The sequence below is a fragment of the Aythya ferina genome, assembly GCF_964211825.1.
Source record: "Aythya ferina genome assembly, chromosome: 15".
Classification (NCBI taxonomy): Eukaryota; Metazoa; Chordata; class Aves; order Anseriformes; family Anatidae; genus Aythya; species Aythya ferina.
This window is the reverse complement of record NC_140314.1, coordinates 2,577,763-2,598,890: the sequence shown is the minus strand read 5'-3', so window position 1 is coordinate 2,598,890 and position 21,128 is coordinate 2,577,763. Positions and strand designations below refer to the sequence as shown.

Below are 21,128 nucleotides of genomic sequence, written 5' to 3'. Positions count from 1 at the left end.
TACGTTTTGACCTTTTCTCCCCTTTATTTTTTTTTGCTTGTCAAAGACCAAAGTGGATAATACTAATATTTCTAAGGTTAAAAAAAAAAAAAAAAAGGAAAGCACTTCAAGACTTGGCTTCTTTCCTCCTCTTCATTCCCTGCCCTTAATTTGACCTTAAAAAAATAGGAAGAATAATGCAAGTAGCAATTGAATTTCTGCATTTGAAAATATTTCTTTTATAAACTGTTCTGATGTAGTTTATTGACCACAGCATAGGACTCTTATTGTATTACCATCAACTTCAAACCAGCTTAATTGATCTAGACTATGGCACAAACCACGGAAATTGCCTTACCTTCGTATGACATAGCTTCACTTAGTAGCAAAAATGGTTCGGTTGGTGCTTTCCCATGCACACAAGTGCAGATGCAAGCTATTTACGCTCTCTGGCCTTGGAAAGAGACCAGGGACTTGAACCAGGATGCCCCAGCTCCAGAAGTCTGCCCTGGTCACCAGGATGTTTGCTATTCTGATGTGCCTTCTGCCCTGCGTTTGACAGCCAGACATCACCACCTCGCTGAGCCAAAAGCCCTTCTCTGGGAGGGCTGCACTGTTGTTAATGTCTCTACTAGAAGCTGGGACTTCAGTGAATTTGTGCTTTCTGATGAAAAAAAAAATGTTTTGCTGAGAGATTCCCAAATCTACTACTTAATCCCTACTTAAAAGTAGGCTGGAAGGAGAAGGAGAGAGAGATATCTCCTCCTCGTGTGTCCTGATGAATGTTCCCTCTCTGGCTTTGGAATTAGAAATGGCGAATTTATTCTCTTAGTCACCTCCACTCTCAGGTTTTATGCCTTCCCCTAAATGGGATCCTTCATGTGGAGCGATAACAGTTTAATTGAAGGTAGCTGATGGTAATTTTTCTTCCTTTCAATTGACCTACTTGATCTCCTAATGCTCCATGGAATTGCTTTTACCTCTCTGCTCTGTGGCATGAAAGTCACTGCTAATAATTACTTACCCAATTGCATATGGTCAGACATGCAAAATGCACTGCTCCTTTCTGGGGCTGTGCATGGGGCATCAGTGGAGGAGCGAAGAAAGCTGCACGCACACCTGACGTACTCCAGTATTCCAAAAAAAATGCCATTAGAGCCAATGTTATCCAGCAATAACCACAGACTGAAGTCATAGACACTGGGCCATTTGTGTGAATCCTTCATGGTCACTGGGTACTGACCCCTGGGCATGCTTTCTACAGAAGAAACCTCGGCTGCCATACTTCTGTCTCTTGCAACAAGAGCTTTGGATCAGGGTGGTTTTGTTCCCTGGGATAATCAGCTCCTCTCTGTGACCTCCTTATGAAGCTTCCCAGGCCCAAGGTCCCACATGGCACAACGAATTTGCTGTATTACTTTCCCATTTCTCACTTTCATCCAGCAAAATGCAATTTCACTTCAAGTGGCATAAACGCCAAGCTGGATTAGATCAATTGCTGTCTTCTCCACCCTCAGGAGGAACGGACCTGGGCGATCTGAAACGCTATCAGCAGCCGCATGCAAAACTACTGCTATTATCACCGAAAAGTAGGCCAATCAGCTGGATTATGTCTTGATGGAGGATCACTTGGTCTGACAGATGGCTGAAAAGATAAGACTTAAATGAACTAAATAAATAAATACGCCCCCCCTGCAACAAGGCCAGAAGTGTCTAGGTTTAGTTATTAAAGGAGAAGCCTCAAGTGGTGATGCGTGAGTCCCACCACGCATCAGGAGATGGCTCTAGCAACTTCCCGACATGTCAGAAGCAGACCTGCTACTTCTGCCCCTTCCTTCTTCCCTTACGCAGCCGTTAAATATCCGCAGGGTTCTCTCCAGGAGCAGGCTGCCATCCCACCCCACGTCGGCTTCGCTCCTCAACGAGCGTCTGGCGAAAATCCAGGGAAGTTGTACGGACTGAATCATCCCCATCCCATATGCTGGTGGAGACCTTCAAAGAGCCAGCAGATCTGCGAGGCGTGACATCGCTTTGCAAGCCCTGTGTTGACTCTCATCCAATATATCTGGCTTATCCCTCGCCATAAAAAAAATTATAGCCGCACAAGGAATTATATTCACACAGTTCTTGCCCGTTGCAAAGCTTTGTGGTCTTGACCACTGTCTGTGCTGAAGGCAACAAAAAATGGCCCAAATTCATCAGCCTAATGCCCCAAATTGACTTTGCTGGATAATCACAAAGCATACATTTAAAAAAAGATAATGCATCATGGATACCGATTAATTTATTAATATGTAGGCATTCCAAACCCTTAATTAGAAAGAAGAGCTGCATTCTACAGTTTCCTTCTGGATATAAACTGAGTCACAGGATTTCAGGAACTAGAGAATTTAAGAAAAAAAACACATGACATTGCGGGACATGCTGTAAAAGGAGAGACGTGAAGAACATGGAAATAAGCTACAACCCCTCAGAGACAAAAATGGACATATAGGCTCTGCCTCAAGGAGTCTGCATAAGAGATCAAGGTTGATTTTATTTGCTAAAATCTTGCAGCCAAACTGGAATTGTGCGTTTTTGACTGTGCACGGAGACTCTGTGGTTATAGCGTGTTCATCAGGGAGGCTCTGCCCATGTCCATTAAAGGTGGTAGAAACACGAAGATTGAGAGAATAAAGAACCGCTTCCAAACAATTTGACTGTACTGCAAGAGGCACCTTTCGCAATGATTATATGATCTTTTCCCACATCCCAGCAACAGGCTTGCTCTCTGATAACAGAGAGATCAAAGGCCTTTGGGTTGTCATTAGCAGGCAAACTCAATAGAAGTTGTTTACTTCACCCAAGCTAATGGCACTGGAAATATTTAATCAAAAAATGGACACACTCTCTCTATTACTGCCAAGATGATTCAGAAGGGGCCACTTAAATCTATTTTGTCAAGCCATTACTCATCCCCTGCTAATAGACCTTTATGGAGAGTCCCTTTGAATAATGCACATTCGTGATTTGCGGGCTGTGTACTGGTATTAGGAGACGAGAAAACACGACAGAGGACTGCTGATGGGAAGAACAGGACGGGGAGTATGTTTAGTCTACAGCTGACACAGACCTTGTCGCTGTCATCTCTTAAGCCCAAGGAGAGGAAACTGAAGTGGACTGATGGGGAAATATGCTCAAGGAGAGGATGGTTCTCCAGAAAAGTTTGAGCAATCTGCTGTAATTGACCTCTGGCAGCTGAGTGGAGAAAGGAAGGATGAAGGAGATGAGGAGAGCTTTTCTACAGAGGTTCAATGATCTTCATATAGAAAAAGAAAACAAAAATGTTGGGTGGACATCAGGAGAAAATGTGGTGGTGTGGCTCCCACTACAGCAGGGATTCCTACTTGAACCTTGATTCTTGGGGTCACAAAGAGAAGGTTCAATGTCTCCAAGATGCCAAATGTTAGGACTCCCAAGCTCTTCTCCTAACTCCTAGCTTTGTAACTGTCCTGTTCCTCACATGGTCCTCAGCATGTATCGGACATTGGGGCACAGGCAGTTTGTTCCTCAGTTTGTTAGGATCCAGGCCACCGATATTGTGGGAGCTACGTCTTACTGCTCTTTTAGTATGCTAATGAAGGTCTATCCTCAGGGACATTTTATAGGGGCAAGAGAGTTAGGGGAACCTCCATCCTTTTTGTTTTCCAAAACAGAACTGTGCTTGGTACAGACTCAGTTTTGGTATAATTTCTCTGCAGCTTCCAGAAACACTCATGAAGAGCTTAAGATTCAAAACCTTCATCAGCATGGAAATGATTATCTGCAAATCCACATCTGTAACACAGGCAGCAACTCCTCTCCTCTCTGCATCAAAGACATATGCTGGGAGCTAGCAGAACAAATTCAGGGAAAATCCACCTTTCCTCCCTTCTAGCAAACCTAAAGCAACCCAGGCAATTGTTACAAGCTTATTTTTGTCCCTGAGAACACAATGCTGCAAGCAGCCCAGGGTGTTCTCGCCTGCAGCCAAAGCAGGCAGATGGGAACTTTCGAGCTGCCACACTGTTCTTGCAAGTGAATTATTGATACATTCTTCTTAGCCATGAGCATCATGCTAAAGTGGCAATTAAAACCATCTACGATGATCAAAACGAAAAAGCAAAGATGGGAAGGTACAAAACCAGAGCCTGTATTTGCCAGCACTCTGCAGTGTGCTATTCCAGCTAGCAAGGGAGGCTTTGGGTCCTGCTCTTTCTGATAAGTTTTCAGTAACAGCCCACATCAGGACCAGTGAGCAACACAACACTGCCATTCCTGCTGGAGGCAAGGGCATGAGCTGCTCCCGGGAGCTCACTGCCCCCTTTTAGCTTACACTTGTGTGCAATACGGACCTTCAAACTCATACATTTAAAAATAACAATGACAATCACCTTCATCCCTCTTGCTCCCTGACACAGCAGCCCTTTGTTTTACAAAGGCAAGAAAGGACACACGAGGTCAGAAAGGAACTATGAGATGGAGCTGCCCTTCAGCATAGCAGCATCCCTTGGACGTGGGATGAAGAAAAGCTGGGAATTACTGAATATGAGCACAAGCCAGCTGGAGAGCTCAGAAACTCTCGACCCTCTTCACATTCACTGTTTCTATATTATAGATAACTATCAGATTTTCATGTGTTTGAATTGCTCGACTTCAGTGGAACCACCACTGAGTTTAAAGTATGTCCATGTTTTCACCTTATTGACAAAAACAAACAAACAAACAAACAAAACCACCACAAAACAATAACTGTAATTATATTAAGCCATTACTCATTTTCAGAGATGTCCAAAGAAAAAAATTCACTTAAATTAACCGTGCTGGCTTTACAATGTGTAGCAATATTTCTATTTAATACTGGGGAAAAACACTCAAATCTGGAAAACAAGACTTTGAAAACAAGGAGGTGACTTTCCATTGAATTTTTCTCTTTCCTTTTACATGAAGTATGTCTTACACGCTGTCATGCCCCAGATAAACAGTATGTTCTAGATGATCTTAGAGATCGTTTCCAACCTGAATGATTCTATGTTTCTATCTTGATGGGAAGAAAATGATGCGGAAAAAAAAATTAGTCATTCTGATAGAATATAATGGAATAAAATCATTGCTAAAATAGAGAAATAACAATTATATTAGCCCTAATAGCAGAAGCACTAATTAAAATTATTGTAACTCACTAGTTTTACAAGACTGCTGTGCCAAGCTGCAGATGTAGGGCTGCTGAGCACCTGAGAGCAGAGGCTCTCCCCCCAGGCCGGTGGAGTGGATGCATTTGGTTTTGGAGGTCGTTAGTTCAGCCTTGATGCGTCGGGCAAAGGGAACTGTCACGCTAACGCTAATTACACCGCTAATAGCAACAACAACAACACCTCTCCAATCATCAGCACTGATGCGAACGCCGAAGCGATGCAATTATGCACGGCTGTTGTTTCAAGTGGAGCTGCGAGGCAGAGAAAGCAAAGGTGGAAGAGGCAGCAGACGCCTCCTGATTTACCATCTCGCAGCACTTGCTCTGTGGAAGATGCTTGGTCGGGGTGAAGAGCCAGGCAGCGCTTTCCCTTCCTCCCTCCCCGTGACGCCATGGCCGTGCCTGGCCCTCAAGCTCTGCGCAGACCAGGCTCTGTGCTGCTTTGCCCCCAAATTGATTCCCTTGCTGTGTGCAGGAACAGAGTCAGGAGAAACCCTCCAGGCGCAGGAGATGAGGTGCAGCTCAGTGACCTCCTGCTCCTGAGAGCACTGGGGCAGCACCAACCAACCTCACAGCTCTGCCAAGCTCCTGCCCACCGCCACGTTCACCTGGGGGAGATCTGTCAGACCGAGCGACAGCTCAGACGAAGCACAACCAAAATGGATTTTGTTCGCAACCTGCCTGCGTGCCACATGCAAGCTTTCCTCCTGGCAGCGTTTGGCATCCTGCCGTGGCTCTGATGAGCAGGAGCGACGTTCCTCCTGTAGTGAGAGCCCCGAGGAGTGGATGGATGAAGTCTGCCCTGACCTGCTGCCATAGCTGGGGTTTCATGGCCACAGCGCTGCACAAGGGCTTGCACCCACTGCCTGCCCTGGGAGGATGGCCGAGCACCCCCTGCTGAAAAAACAACCCCAGGAAAAAGCCAAACTGATCCGTATCCTCTGAACAGCTACGTCAGCTGTCATCTGAAGCAGGCAACGCAAGGCTTTATTTGCAGAGAGTGGGAGTGAAAGAGAATTTAGATGCAATCTCCAGCGTGGTGGCTTTAATAAACGAGCAAAGCTAAAACAACCATGTGCAAGCGGAGAGCCCTTGAGAAAGCAACGGAGCTTGCAAACATTTCAGCCCCAGTGGAAATCCTCCTCCGGCGTTTCCAAAGCGGATAGACCATGGCGAAAGCTGTCAAATTATTTTATTGCTTAGCCCCCCAAAGAGTCCAGGGGTGAGATACACAGTGGATCTCAAGCAATTATTTGCTAAACTTCAGGACTTGCTCAAATGCTCTCGCTGGAGAAGGTGGCGAGTGTTTCCATGGCAATCAGCTATTGCCTTGGTGACCGCAGACCCGGACGGGTGCTGCTAAACCACCGCGACCTTTGGACATCTGAGCACAGCGAGGAGTTTCCCCCTTTGCTGTCTAATGATGATTTTTTTTTTCACTTCGGAGTTCAGCCCTGTCTAAAAGCTGCCTGAGGTGGTTGTGCTAGAGACGGAGAAGGTGCTGGGCTCTCCCCGTGCCTGCCTCTCTGCTCCCCAGCCCCGAGCTGCCTTCTCCAGCAGCCGGGTGGACATCACGCCTGGGTGCAGTGCCAGCTGCTCCTGAGCTGGCCCTCTACCTACAAAGTTTAGGATTAAGAAAGCAGAGAGGCTCAGGACTTCGTTAGCCCAGGCATCAGCAGTACACTAATCTATAATGCATTTAAACCTTTTAAGGGAGGTCAAACGGGGAGGCAGCTGGGTTAACACGGGGAAGGAGTGGACCTGCACATAAAAAGGCAGCTTTACGCAGAAACTGGTGCTCTCCTAGGCAAGAAGTTCACCTGGATTTTAGTGTAAGAGCAAAAAAAATATGCGTGTCTCCCTCTAAATGAACTTCAGGTAAACTTCACGCTATCATAAAACGTTAGCTTGGGCTGAAAAGCAGAAAATTGTTGCATCTATGCCTTTGAGAATTTCCACTGGTTTTCTTCCCGTTTATCACTGAAATGCACACTCCTTCCTAGCGACTGGCAGCCCCAAATCCGACTGACCTGAACGATTACATTAGTTTCTTGTTAAATTTCTATAAACCCCGCACCTTGCAACTCCAAAGTGGTTTCTATGGTGACGCTAAAAAAAAAAAAACAACACAAAAAAAAAACACACCACAGAATGACACCTTCTGGGTGCTGAATTTGGCACAGCAAAAACTTGGGTGAGCAGCGAACGTGGGGTGAGAGGAGTGGGTTAGAGCCCCGGGACCGCAGGTAAGGGGGTGGGTTACTGCTCTGGCTGGCAGGCGTTAACCAAACCGACACGCGGCACTCGGCATCACGCAGAGTTTAATTAACTGCAGGCAATGGGGCATCAGCATGGGGGAGGACAGCCTGCCCAGCCTCCTTACGGTGTGGACGTGATGGGGAGAGGCAGGGACGTGAGCATTTGCAAGGCAGAAGCGATTCTCCTGCGTTCAGAGGTTTCTGGGAAGCGCACCGAAGCCGCGTCTGGCTGCCTCGCAGAGCAGCTCCATCCCCTTCATCTGCAGAACTGGGCAGAGGAGTCCAAAGCCTGCAACTTCCTACACAGTCTATTTTAGAGCCTTAAAAACAAAAACAACGCACAACAGGAAGGATGTGATTACTAGAAATGTCTGAACTCTCCCACACCCTGGCCCCATCAATCTTGACAGCTCCATTTGCTCCGTTAGAGCTTTCCCATCCCACCCAGCTGGTCCTGCAGGAGCAGCGTGCTCTGCTCGGCGGCGATGCCCAGCTCCCCCAGCACCCATGCGAGCTCCCAGTTTGGCTCTGCCCCGCTTTTCCCAGGCAGGCAGACACGGAGAGGCAAGCAGCATAGCTGAAACATCCCTTCCTGTTCTGGCACAGCTGCCCTGAGCCACGCTGAGCCCAAACCTGAGTGCAGAGACCCTAGAGAGAAACAGCCGCAAACCCTACGGCTCTAACAAGACCTTCTACACCTAGCACACTATGCCAAGCACATTTAAGACACCCAAAGTGCTGCTTAAAATGCCAAAAGCCATTCTTTAAGCAGATCTCCGTTAGAATCGAGCAAAGTTCAGACTTCAGCCCGTGGACACGCAGCAGTACGGAGCACGCAGCGGGCAGGGCACCGAGCAGCGTGGCGTGCCCTTGCTCCTCGGAAGAGAGGCAGAGCACCTCCAGCCACAGTAATTGGGACATCTGTTTTGAAATGAGCACAGAAGAGATGGCATGTAGCACTGTCTACCTCCCGGTGAGCGCTCACCCCTGGGATTTGAACATATGGCTGCACAGAGTCTGGCTAGTGCCAACCTGATTCTTAAACTATTAAGCCATCCCCTCAGGCTCTGTATCCTGTGCTGTCTGTGTACATTGTACAAGGGAAAAAGAATTTGATTTGGGGTTTCGAGAATTTCAAACAAGGACATACAATTAGAAAAGTATTTGCTTCAGATGATGATAAATAACCCAGGACTGGAGAAACTCAGAAAATGTCTGTTCTTTGCTCTGGTGTGATGACATGAAGCCCTCTGCACTGCTGTTTTACATGCTTTCCCAAGAGCCCAAGCTTGTTAACCTTCATTCTACTGCATGTTGTCAGAGGAGTGACAGCTGCAACAATAAATATGGTATTCAGATTTCATGCTATAGTTAAAAAATCAAATATGTATGAACCCCTCTGCTATCACACACTGCCTAGCAAGGGAGAAAAAGGAACAGGAGGAAATCTATAGCATTAAATCATTTCTGAAACACAAAAGGACTTCTGCAAGCTCAGGTGGGAAGCATCTGCTGCAGGGTCAGTATCTGTTGGTCTCAGCATGCCCATCCATCACTCACTCACAGGTTAAACAGCCTCAGGAACAGGGATAGTGTGTGAATGAGTAAGGACGGAGCAGAGGCAGGTCCTCAGCCATCCATTTCACTACACTAGAGCACGGGAGTGATTCCTGCTACTTTGGGAGGTACCTGTGTGTGCTGGCACTCTGGCAGCGGGAAGGAAGGCTAATACAAAATAACCTAAGTCCAGCCTGAAGCTTTGGAGATCCCAGTGACACCCTAAAGAGGGGACAGAGCTAGGGAAAGAAGAAAGGAGGACAAGAGGAGGAAAGGGAATGCTCTTTTGGTTACCTTTGCAAAGTGTCGTGCCGGTGAGCTGTCCCTGCTCCCACCTTTGGCTCTAGGGGCTTTCAGAGGCATTTGCAGCTCCCATTTGTCCTCAGCATAAACTGGGATTTCTGGCATTTAATCCCCCTGCACTTCCACGCTCTGCAGCCCAGTCCCTCATACCTTGGCACCAGTAGCAGCTGGTACCTGCCAGCATTCCACCATACCACATTAGTAGTTCTCTTACAAGACATTTAAGATGCTGATCTCTCATCCTGGCAGCTTCAAGAGACCTTAGCACAAGTGAGAAATACAGCCCCCTTAGCACAGGCCATTGGCGAGAAGATAATTGCCCGGCAACCCACACTGCTTTCAGGCTCTGGCTGAAACGAGTTTACACAAATGACTTCAAGCTGTGTGCGCTCCCCAGCAGTAGTGACCAGAGATGAGCAATGGTAACAGGGCTGATGGCTCCGAATCCTTCACCAACAGAAGAAATAAAAGCCTGATTCTCCGACACCGAGCAGCATACGGCGGTTCGATTTATTTCTTATCGATTGGATTTGGGGCAGGTTGGAGCTGGGAATTTTCTGCCTAGCTCTGAGAACAAGGGGCACAAGGGGAACTCCAGGTGGGCACAATCTGACTCCAGAAGAGCATTTGTCACCCAACAAAAAAGCCTTCCCAACGGGGGGAGTCACACCATCTACTGCGGGGAACACCCAGCGTCGCTGTGAGTTATGTTTGAGCCGGGTGGTTAAATGCGAAACGCGATCACAACCCCAAATTTCCATAGGTAGAGCTGCTAGGAGCAGCCAGCACACTTTCTTCCCAAACCACCTCAATCCAACCTAATTTTAAAGTGCAGACAAGCCCATGTATAGTCATGCCTAGAGCCAGAGAACTACATGATCCGTCTGTCTGCAGCAACCCCAATTCCCCTCGGAGTACATAAAATAAATAAAAGCCTTTTTCTCTCTGCTGCTTGCTCCCAGAGCACTATGGTAAGAAGTTTTGGATTCATCTGCGCATGGGACATGAACAGGCCAGGGGGAGAGGATGTGTTCGTTTGTACGAGCATCAGGCAGCAGAGACAGCTCCTGAGAAACGAAATGCCTTCATTTCAGGGTGGGGAAAGGAGCCACGGGGTCTTCCTGCCTCTGTCCCCCTCGGTGGCAGATCTGTGGCCGTAGCAAGCCCCTCCACCGGTGCTACACGGCCCGTGCACAGCGTTTTTCCCAAATTGGGAGCCAGGCTGTCTTTAAGGCTGTAAACCAGACAGAGCAAACAAAAATAGAGCTCTGAAAGAATGCACGCAGGCATGCCAAATCTCCCTTGTTTTGGAGTAAGAGTCTCACTCCTTTCAGATGCAGCTTTCTCCCCCCACCTCTCCAATCCATTTATAAAAAAAGCCTCCTGATCTTGTAACAAAAAAAAATCAGGAGGAGGTTTCAAGGAGACATTTAAAGCTTCATTCATAATTCTGGATAATCTCACTGTCCCAGCTGGAGAACCCTGGTTAAAACCTGAGGAAAATTCATGACTCAAGTTGACAGCAGCACTAAACATACCTGTTTAGTTCCTCACAGTGATTCTCCTCCGGTGAAAGGAGATAGACTTCTACCCTGGGCATCTCTAATCCTCTGCCCGGGCATCTTTAACCCTCTGCCTGGGAATCCTCAGCCCCGAGGACCCAGGCAGTGTGCAGGCCCCTTAGCAATACTACTGGATCATCACCCAGAACTCACAGACTACATTGTCAGCATTTCATATGCACTGCCCAATACTAACCTCACTTTTCTCTTAGGTGTGCACGACTGTCTTCTCTACACCTTCCTAATATTTTCTCAGCTAAATGTATTTTCGAGTCTTTCTCTATTTTCCAGATCTACACAGAAAGCAATCATCCACAAGGAGTGGTTGGCAAGGCACAAAGATATTAAATTAAACAGGACCACTTCTTTTGCCTCCTGGCAGTTGGGTACCACCAATGGACACACACTGCCCACCCTCTTCTCTGCATATGTCCTTGTGCTACACTCCTGTTGTATCTGCTTTGAATCTGGGCTGTAAACTTGATTTTGCAGGCTCTACCTCCAACTTTCAGGCATAAATCCTGGTGCTGGGAGAGGCACAGGGCTCTGCTCCCATTCCTGCTGTTATTATGACTTGTAATCACATCCAGCAAGCCCTGCCCGGGAGCCCCACGTGGCTGGGCGAGGTACACAGAACAAAAAGCAATCCTTGTCTTGTGGAACAAAAAAAATCCAAGAAAAGAAAAGATGGATGCAGGCAGAATGGGGGAGTGGAAGGAAGCAGAGACAGCCTCGGCTGATGTGGGAGGTTCCTGCAGACAGTCGCATCTTCCCCAGAGCTCCTGGGTCAACCCAAGCTGCTCCTTGCTTTCTGCCCTTCTCTGAGCCTGGGAAGTGGTGGCAGAGCCAAAGCAGGTTTCCTGCCCCCATCAAATGTCTTGCTCACTTACATTTTCTCCCCTGCTGCTGTCCCTGCAGCCTGTCTGCCTTTCGTGGAGGCAGCTGGAAGGACGGCAAGCTGCTGCGTGCTGTACCAAGACCAGGGGGCTGCTCGGGGGAGCCTGCGCTGGGCTCTGCGTGCTGCCTGCAGGCACCACGACCTCTCCAGAGCCACTGATCACAGCTGCCACGAACCAGACGCTTGAGCTCATCCTCAAACCTGCCTCTTGCTGTCGCTCAGGCAAAGGACTACCAGGTACGCCTGCTTTGGAGCACAGAGCACTCTCCCCAGGGCTCACTTAGGCGATGAAAGCCAGCCTCCCTCCCACGAAACCCACTCCCAGATGAAAAGCATTCGCTGACAGCCAGCGGGAGGGCACAGGCTCAATGCAGCGCCACGCTCTTTGTTTGTGAAAGCCACCTTCTTCCCTCCAGGCCGTCTCTCGTTGCAGTTTCCCTTTGCAGAAAGCGAGCACCGCACCATCCAGCTGTGTCAAACCTCCCCGCCTCGGAGCACATTAGGGCCATTGTCAGCCTAACATTTGAAGCCAGCCGCCCAGGGCTGTGATTTACGCGCATTTTTTGTGATGAAACGCAGCTGGCAAGTGCGCTCTGCTTTCATTCTTGGGGCTCCATTACACTTGGTTTATTTTACCTGCCAGTCGAAATGCAAACAAGCTGTCCGCTTGCTATATATAACCACCCGCTGCCATCAGGCGTGCTCGTGAAGCGTGAGGGTTTCATGGGCTCGGCCTGGGAAGCCTCGGAGGGCACCGTGACCGCCTCAGCTGACTCGCTGCGTGACCCAGGTGGAAGAAACACAGCCCCTGGGTCCTGCCTCCTCGTGACAGCTTGTGCTGGGAAGCACGTTACTGTCACCTGCTTACGAAGTTTGTCATCCCGGCAGGGAGCGGAGGGGATTTATACGGCCAGTCCCTCCCCACGCGGAGCAGCTAACGGCGTGAGGGGAAGGAACTGAGCCATTGGTGGTAGTAAAACGTGCCTACAGCTCTGTGGGGAATATCCTAATATTATTCCCCAGGCCAATGAGCACATCCATCGGAACCAGATCAGGCTGCAAGCTCCCCTCGGCATGACTGGCTCTGTTGTTCTCCTGACTCTCCCCTGGCTGCTCGGCGTGTCAGCACTCCAGTGAGTTATTACACTCAGTTTCTGCACTGGAGAGGTGCTGTTCCTGTCTGGTAGCAGTCAGAGGAATGGAAGGATCTCTAGTATGCTTTCCCTTATATAGTAAAAAAAAATATACCAAGAACATACAACCCAACAGAGGAAAACAGAGCAGCAGAGGAGTCGGTTCAATTACAGAAAGGGGTAAGTAAAAGTCCCCATGAACACCACTCACGGTAGGCTCCCCATGGAGGGATGTGATTTACACCCTTTGCCATGAAGGCTGCCGAGATCCAGCAGATGGATGTAGCCCTGAGCCAAGACTTTGGGCTGCCAGCATTTGCCATCCGTCACGTTATGAAGTAGCACCTCACTTCTTGCCTCTGGTCCTCAATTCCCTCCAACACGGGAACAAAAAATCCCTTTGCCAGGGTGTATGTGCTCACCCAAGTGCTGCTGCTGGCTCTGAGCAGAAGCCTTGCAGCCTGAAGCGTGCAGAGGGGACAACAAAGCTGGTGGCACTTTTGGGAACGTCCTGGCAGAGTGGACCTTGGAGGGGGAGCAGGGACACCCTGGACTGGGGGAACCTGCTTTTTTCAAGCCCAGCCAGCGCATCAGTTTTTAAAATTGGATACAAGTTTGAGGAGTGACCAAGCTTTACTAGTTGAAAGTCAGAATCACAGATCAGGATAATATTTTATTGACACACAACTCAAAAGGAATTTAAGCAATTTGCTTCAAACGCTTCTGAAAGATTCACCTCTGCTTTCTGAGTAAGTGCTGAGCTTTCCAGGCCAAAACAATTTTTCAAGACAAAATCGACAAATGCTGAAATAGAGCGTCACTAGAGAAGCCGGTTGCTACCTTAAATCACACAGAATTACTTTTACTCCAGAATAATAAAATGTGCTACTCAAAACCAATACTTCTCATATGCTGATAGGCCACGGACCACTGGGTACCACTAAGGTCAGCTCCAACCTACTCCAAAGACAGCTGCTCTGAACGAAATGTGCCATGGGTGAGAGATCTGAAAACCAATTAAAAGCTCTTTGAACAGCAATAGCTTGGAACAAATACTAATTTGTACTTCTCTTCTGAGAAGTGAATATAAAATAGCATTTCTAGTGCCATTTGATGTAAATTGAGCCTTTTATGTGGAATCATTACAAGTATCAGCAGCTACTTCTGCAAATTCCTCGGGGAAGCCAAGTAGGGGTCTCTCCTCACAATTTAAAAACATCAGAGGTCCCTGAGGATGAATTCAGAGCTCACCCTTCTGCAGGGATGTCACCAGCATCTCTCTTGGACAAATGAACAGGACTCTGTCCTTGTGGGACAATTGGGCAGCTGGGAATTGAGCTCTCCTGGCAGGAATAAGCTCGTCTTACTCCTTCATGGCCTTGATGGAAGGATTTGAGTCCACCACCCTCTAGCAGGGCTGAAATAGCCCAGCAGCAGAGGCTGACTGACGACGGGAACAGGACTTGTCTGTGACAGGCACCACTCCAAAGGCATGGCAGAGGTCATGCTTTTGGAGAGCACTGCTCCTGCGTGGTTACTGCAGTACCATGGCACGTTCTCAGACACTCTGGATCTGTCAGCTGCAATGAATGCACAAGAAAATCATCCATTTCTTGAAATTGCCTGGAAGATTAATGCGAGGATTGCCTTCTTCTTTGTGCTTGGCTTTCCTCATCTGTGGGAGTGCCTATTTGTGCCTCGGATAGACAAATGCATAAAGCATAAGAGGAGGGGAAGAAAAAAAAGGAACTCCAAAGCAGCCAATTAACCTTTGAAATACAAGTTGCGCTGATGCTAACTAAGAGCATCCTGTAACCTCCTAATTACCAGCCATGTACGACCTGGCAGTTGGAGGCAGTGCTGGCTGGCAAGCCTGTGGATGCACTGTGCGGGAGGATCCGATCCTGCTGATGACTGAAATCCCAAAGAAACTCGCTTGCCATCATCAGCTGCCTCCTGCTGCGTGATTCTCCAGCCACAAACTGCCTGTGCTGCCATGAAATCCCCAGTCTAGCTCTGAGAAGAGCAGGCCTGCTAAAGGACAGCTCTGTGCAGAGGTGCTCTGGCATCTCCTCTTCCTCCCCGTGAGTCAGCTGCTGCTGCCTCAGCTGTGCCTTTAGCCACAGGACAGGATCCCTGCCTAAAAGAGTGTTATAAACGGGCTGCATGCATTAAGTGGGGTGGTGCCAGCCGTGTTAGCCAAGAGTAGTCAGAGTAATTGTGAGAGCAGACTGCTGCGAGCTTCAAATTCCCCTAAAAATGCATATTCAAGCCTTGGGGGGATTTGGATGTGGACAGGTCGCTCTCAGACATCTGGAAGCAGCACCGTGGGCTGCTGCAGTGCAGACAGAGCACAGCCGAAGGATGCTGCCAAAGCACTGCCCAGCACAGGCATCACCTTGCCCCGCAGCTGTGATGAGGGCCAGCAGATAAACGCTGAGAGCCGTCGGGTTTTGCCTCCAGCCTGGCACCTTGCAACCTCGATTCCTCATCCAGAAGTTAGGGACAATAATGCTTGCTTGCCTCAAGAGGGCTCCGTGTGACTTCTCCGCCGAGCGCTGCCATGTCCCGGGATGAAAGGCGAGGTAACACCAGGACTAGTGACGCTCTCCTCCATGCCATATGTTGCTCAGCACCCTCCTCCCCTCCCACACACACAGGATTGATGCCTTGGCTTTCAACAGCACCCCGAAATAAAAATGTATATGGTGTGCCCATCTATTTGCAAAGCAACCGATGTCCGTATGAAGTCTGAGAAGCCAGAAAAGAAAAGCAAGCAACCGCTAATGATTTTTTTTTTTAAAGGGGATTGGGCATTTCCTTACAGATGGTGAGATCTGGGGAGGGCTTCCCTGTGGGCTGTTGCAATGATTGCAGCCCAGTTTAATAAAACCAGTTGATGGCTGTTCAGCAGAACAAGCAGCAAGAATCACGGCCAGGGAACTTGCTTAAACTGTTCCATCCAGAGCACATGTCTCCATGGTCGGTGATTTTTTGCAGGGCTTCAGAGCCCATACTGCTGTCTGCAGGCACAGAGGGCAGGAGGTGTCCCCATGAACCTCAGGGAGAGAGTAAAGAGGATGAGAGCCAGGAGAACAACAGAGAGTAGCTAGCAGGCTCCTAAAACCTTGGGGAAAGGCAAAAGGAGACAACAGTAATGCCCATGCCTGGTTAACAGCCTGGGGAAGGCTCACACCTTCTCGCCTTGTAATGCCTGGTCTGAGCAGAGGAGTGCTGTGACTGAGCAGTGTCTGTCACACGGTAACCAGAAAGCTGTGATTAAACGGTTTTTCCTGGCGTGGAGCATGGCATAACCAAAACGAGCCTGTCTCACCTCCCACCATCCCAAAACCATGCTGTGGGTTCGTGACAGCTTTGCCCAGGCATCTGCTCCTTATCTCCGCACAAGACCAGCCCCCCACCACGAGCCTTGCAGCCAATTCTCACACGAGGGGGTCTGTGGGTTCTGAAATCGCCACGCCTTGCTTGCAGAAGCCCCCAAATTTTCATGCCAAACAGTTTGGGAGCCCAGAGCCTTTTTCTTTTGCTTTCGGATGGTGTCTCAGACTTGGGCAATGCCCGGGAGGTCATTCTGTTGATAGGAGAGTGCTTGCACGAGGTGTTTCAAAGCTGGGCTCTGACAGCTCCATGGCTCGTTATAGCAGAGACACTTTGCAGTCAGGCACGTGGAGGAACTTTTACAAGTTTCACTTCAAAATTCCTCCCTTTTTATTGGGCCCAAGCTGGGCCATGCCTGTGAGCAAAGCTGGCGGGAGTCTGACGTTCCCTAGCCAAAAGCCTCGGGATCTGTATTGCCATTGGCTTTGAGATGGTTTAAAGCAAATCTTTTACAAGGTAAAATTCAATATAAACCTGCTAGCTTGAGTTTTCCTTTGTTAGCAGCAAGGATGCAATTATCACAATTTGCCTTTGTACGAGTGATTGTGGACAGACTCCATGCGATCCCTGGGCTTTCTCGCTGCAGCCTGCCTAAAGTTTTCCCCCAGCACCCATCAACGGCAATATCCAAGGACTGACAAAGCTGTATCCGCCTGACAAAAGAGTATCCATGCAGAAACACAGCCGCTGTGAGGAATGAATGGTCTATTCAAAGGTGACCGACAAGGTGTATTTCCTAATTTTAAAACTTGTTGTGGAACAGCTAACCAGACAGAAAGCTGACAGCGACAGCTCTTTCTTTGTTGGGTTTGGACCCTTTCTGCTGTAAACGTGAACTAATTTATTGTTGTACAGCCGAGGTTCACGTGTTTTAGCTGAGTACTCGCTTTTCTGAAAGAAAATATGCCTCAGACGGCATAGAAGATGGCATATGGCAGTACAAAACACCTAAGTGGGAAGAAAATAGAGGAGTAACACTTTGGAGGATTGTTTGCCATAGTCCTGAGAAGGACTGGATCCTGGGAAATGATGAAGAAGAAAATGCAGAGCTTCTTGTCCTGTCTGCCCTTCCTCCTGAGTAGACAGACTGTGGCACAGAGAGAAGGAGTAGCTTTATAAATACTGTCTTGTTCTTTATTCTGCAGGGGAGATTTGGGGGAACGTTGGTGAACCTTTGGCCAGAAAATCAGTATGAGGATCTCCTGGCCCTTCTAGGAAGCATTTTCCAAACCCAACATAGAGGCAGCATGAGAAACACCAGAGCACATCTTCAGGAAACGGTTGAAAGTAACCAATTTTTCTGAGAAAAAAAAGCATAGCTTTCCCCAGAGTGACCAACTGGAGCTACTAGATGACTCACCCCTCTCTCCCATCCTACAGCCCCTTGGCTCCCATCAGCCCACAAGGACAAGCTGTCCTCCGCTGCCAGCACTGCTTTCTGCCATCACCACGTTCAGACTAATATTGGGAACAGCATGATTTCTCTTTCCTCCCTCCAAGCACTTAAAAGAAAGACCTACTTGCACCCTAGGAGATCAAATTAAACAGTTTGGAGCCTCCAGGGAGAAACTCAATTTTTTTTTTTTCTTTGTTGCTTTTAGCATTGCCTGACAGTTGAAGTTTTTATTTAAAGGTCCAGGATCAAAGGAGAAACTTCGACATGGGTTATCTGCACAACGAGGTGCAGCTCCTGGGGAAGTCAGTTTCATGCCCACATACCACCATGCACCGCCACCATCGGACCAAAGGGTCTGATTTCCCCTAGAACAACTCACGCTTGTATGAATAATTCACAGCAAATAACTTACACCGTCGGGCTCTGAGCTGCCAGGTCCTAACACACACATTTAAAACTCTCCACACCTCAGTGGTGCTGACAGCTGCCTTCCAGGCACACAGAACAATGCTTCTGCTCGACACATGCCATCAGGATCAGGCCCTCGATCCCATTTGGTGCTTTTCATCTGTATGAAAACCTCTCACTCTTCCCTCTGGCATGGCTTTGCCGGAGCCAGCCCATGCCACCATGCAAACAGGGAGCACCCCAGGCACTGCAGGGAGCCAGCACACAGCGAGCACCCAACACCACAAACCCACAGGGCTCTCGAGGCCATCCCCACACTCACCTGCTCGTGGTACTCGATGCCCATGCTCAGCGTGTTGATGAGAATGGCGATCATAATCCCCCGGTTGAAATACTTGCTTTCCACGATCCTCTTCAGCTTGCTGCCGAACGCCTTCCACAGGCGGGTGACCTTGTTCCTCTCCTTGGGCTTCTTCTTCCTCCTCCTCCTCCTGCTGCGCTGCTGCTGGAGCTGGTCCCTGTGGTCGCCGTGCCGCAGGTCCTGGGTGAACTCGTAGACGCCGTTGCTGTCGGAGTCGCAGCTGTCGGACTCGCTGAAGGCGAACTCGGGATCCTCCAGGAGGCTGGCGCAGAAGGGGCAGTCCTGCAGCTCGCAGGTCAGCGTCCCCCCCGGCGGGCTGGGCAGTGGGCAGGCCGCGCTCAGCCCCGACAGCCGGCTGGATGTCCGCCGCAGACCTGCAAGGGGAGACGTGCACCGTGAGCCCTGCACACCCACGGCCTCCCCTCGACATGGTGGACAACCCTCTGTGTCCCTGCACACCCTCGACATGGCGGACTGCCCTCTGTCCCCCCATACAGGTGGTGCTGGTCTCCCAACACGTGCTCAATTACACCTAATAAACCCTTCTAGCACTCTATCTAACCAAGCAATTCTCATTTTGCCTCAATTTTCCCTTCCGTTCCACTCTGCCCAAGCCCTGCCAGCCACTCTCTAGCCCCCTCCATGGTTGTGGGGCTGAGGGACCTCTCTCCGCACAGCGTGGGGGCCGTTTTGTGCTCTGCTGCTCAGTGAAGACTGACTGGCACACCTCTCATTTCCAATTATTTTTGATTATATCTGACTAGGCTAATGTCATTAGTGGTGATCTGAGCACTATCAAGCTGTTACACACGATTTAGGTAGAGCTTCCATTTAGATAGTAATGAGGTGGGAGAGGGAGAAATGGACCAAAGGTGGCTACAGACCACGGATCACAGCTCGGAGGGTCACGTAGTCCCTTTAGTCTCCTTCATCCCTCCTTCAGCCTTTAATAAAGCTCAGGTGTATTCGTTGCTTGAGGCACATGACTGAGTGTGCAAGGTATTTTAAAATCAAACAAACACATTACCACATGGTTTGTGGTGTGAGGAGAAACGCTGGCTGCCGTCACAGAGCCAGGGCACACAGACGATGTGGCCAAGCGTAATGAGGATGAGTCAGGTGGAAATGGAACCAGATTTTGTTTCCTCATATTCAGGAACGAAATTCCTGATTTCGTGATATTTAGGAACCAGATACTAATGACAGGGAAAAAAAACAAAAAAAAACAAAAAAAAAAAAAACAAAAAAAACCACACAGGAATGTAATAAATACCACTTGAATGTGATCCTTCCAACAAAATGCCATCGAACCATTAATGAACATCTTCCTTGATGGAAAATAAGGTATAGGTGACGCTCTTCCCCTGGTACATGCCCCTGTCTGGAGGTTGGATGGAGATACAGACACATTTTGGGGGGGACCAGGCACAAAGGCAGTGGATGCTCCTGGCTCTGGGCCCAGGAGCTTGGAGCTCACCCAGCAGTAACACTGCTGATTTCAGCCACTCCTGGCTGACACTCGAGGACATCTTTAAAGAGAAGGCAGCAGCAAACAAATAAAGCACCTTGTTAGATTGAAAGCTGGGTTCTGACAGGAGACAAAATATATTTTACTTGCCTGAATGTCACTGAGATATCACTGGCTTTCAAAACAGTCTCGCAGGAGAGAGCTGTCCTCCTTCTGGTCTTTACATCAAAGATACCAGGAAAAATATTTGCCCCCTTACTCAACCTGCAAGCAGCAGTGGTCAGCGCTGCACACCAGCTTGGTGTTTCTGATTGGGACCGGTCAGATGAGGAAACACTGGAACATGGACCCAATAGTGCAGATGGCAGAGGCAGTGGGCTTGCCAGATGTCCTGAATGCTATCAAAGTGTTAAAAATTATATGAAAAACACTGGCGCCGCAGATGTCTTCAAAATACCAGAGTCTCCTTGGCTGCCTGCTAAAATAACCTCACAGCATTGCAGGGCACGAGAACACGGAGGAACAGGCTGTACTTTGTGCTGTTCAATTCCACAACAAAAGAAGGGAAGAGAATACTCTCTCCCACAATTGCATCTTTCCCAGCGGACACCAACCTTGCTTCCAGCTGGGCCTGAGAGTGCCCTGGCTGCTAATGCCTGCTTAATGCTCTCAATTATCACTTGTGTGCTCCCCTTGCACAAATCTTGCAGTGAACAGACTCTGCTTGTTGACTGGTAAGAGTGGAGAGAGAATGAAGCGAAACGGCCCTTTGTTTGCCCAAAGGGGCACAGGAGGGCTGGGGGTGCTTGTGAGCCCACCTCACCTTCCCAGTCTAGCACAGGGTGGAAGGGAAAGGCTGGGCATGGACACATTGAGACAGGATCTCCAGATGGATTTGGCCAACTTGCTTCCCATCCTAGCCCCTGTGCTCCCTCAGGGTGCCACATAAAGCTGCTGCTCACCAGCAAAGAGCTGCTGTGTCCACCTACTTCCTCTAGATAAAACCACATTTCTGAGAGAGACAAAAACAGTTTCAGGAGATTTGTTTAAAACATTTTGTTATCCTCTGGGCTGAAATGTCTCTGTGAAAAGAGGATACTATAACGGCGTTATTAACAGCAACTCCATCTAACCTCAAGCTTCTGAAGAGCCACCAGAGGCCACGTGAAAATCTCCAAGGTCACTGGAGTGGCC

The 21,128-nt window shown here is 48.8% G+C and overlaps 1 protein-coding gene across 2 annotated transcripts in view; it reads right to left on the bottom strand.

Moving 5' to 3' along the window:
• LOC311445096 (voltage-dependent T-type calcium channel subunit alpha-1H-like) overlaps positions 1-21,128 on the bottom strand; it is a 117,341-nt gene that overhangs the window by 59,905 nt on the left and 36,308 nt on the right. For both annotated transcript variants that reach the window (XM_084536809.1, XM_084536810.1), the window contains exon 8: positions 18,428-18,840. In XM_084536809.1, coding sequence (XP_084392935.1) covers positions 18,428-18,840 — 413 coding nt within the window. The remainder of the gene's footprint in view (positions 1-18,427; positions 18,841-21,128) is intronic.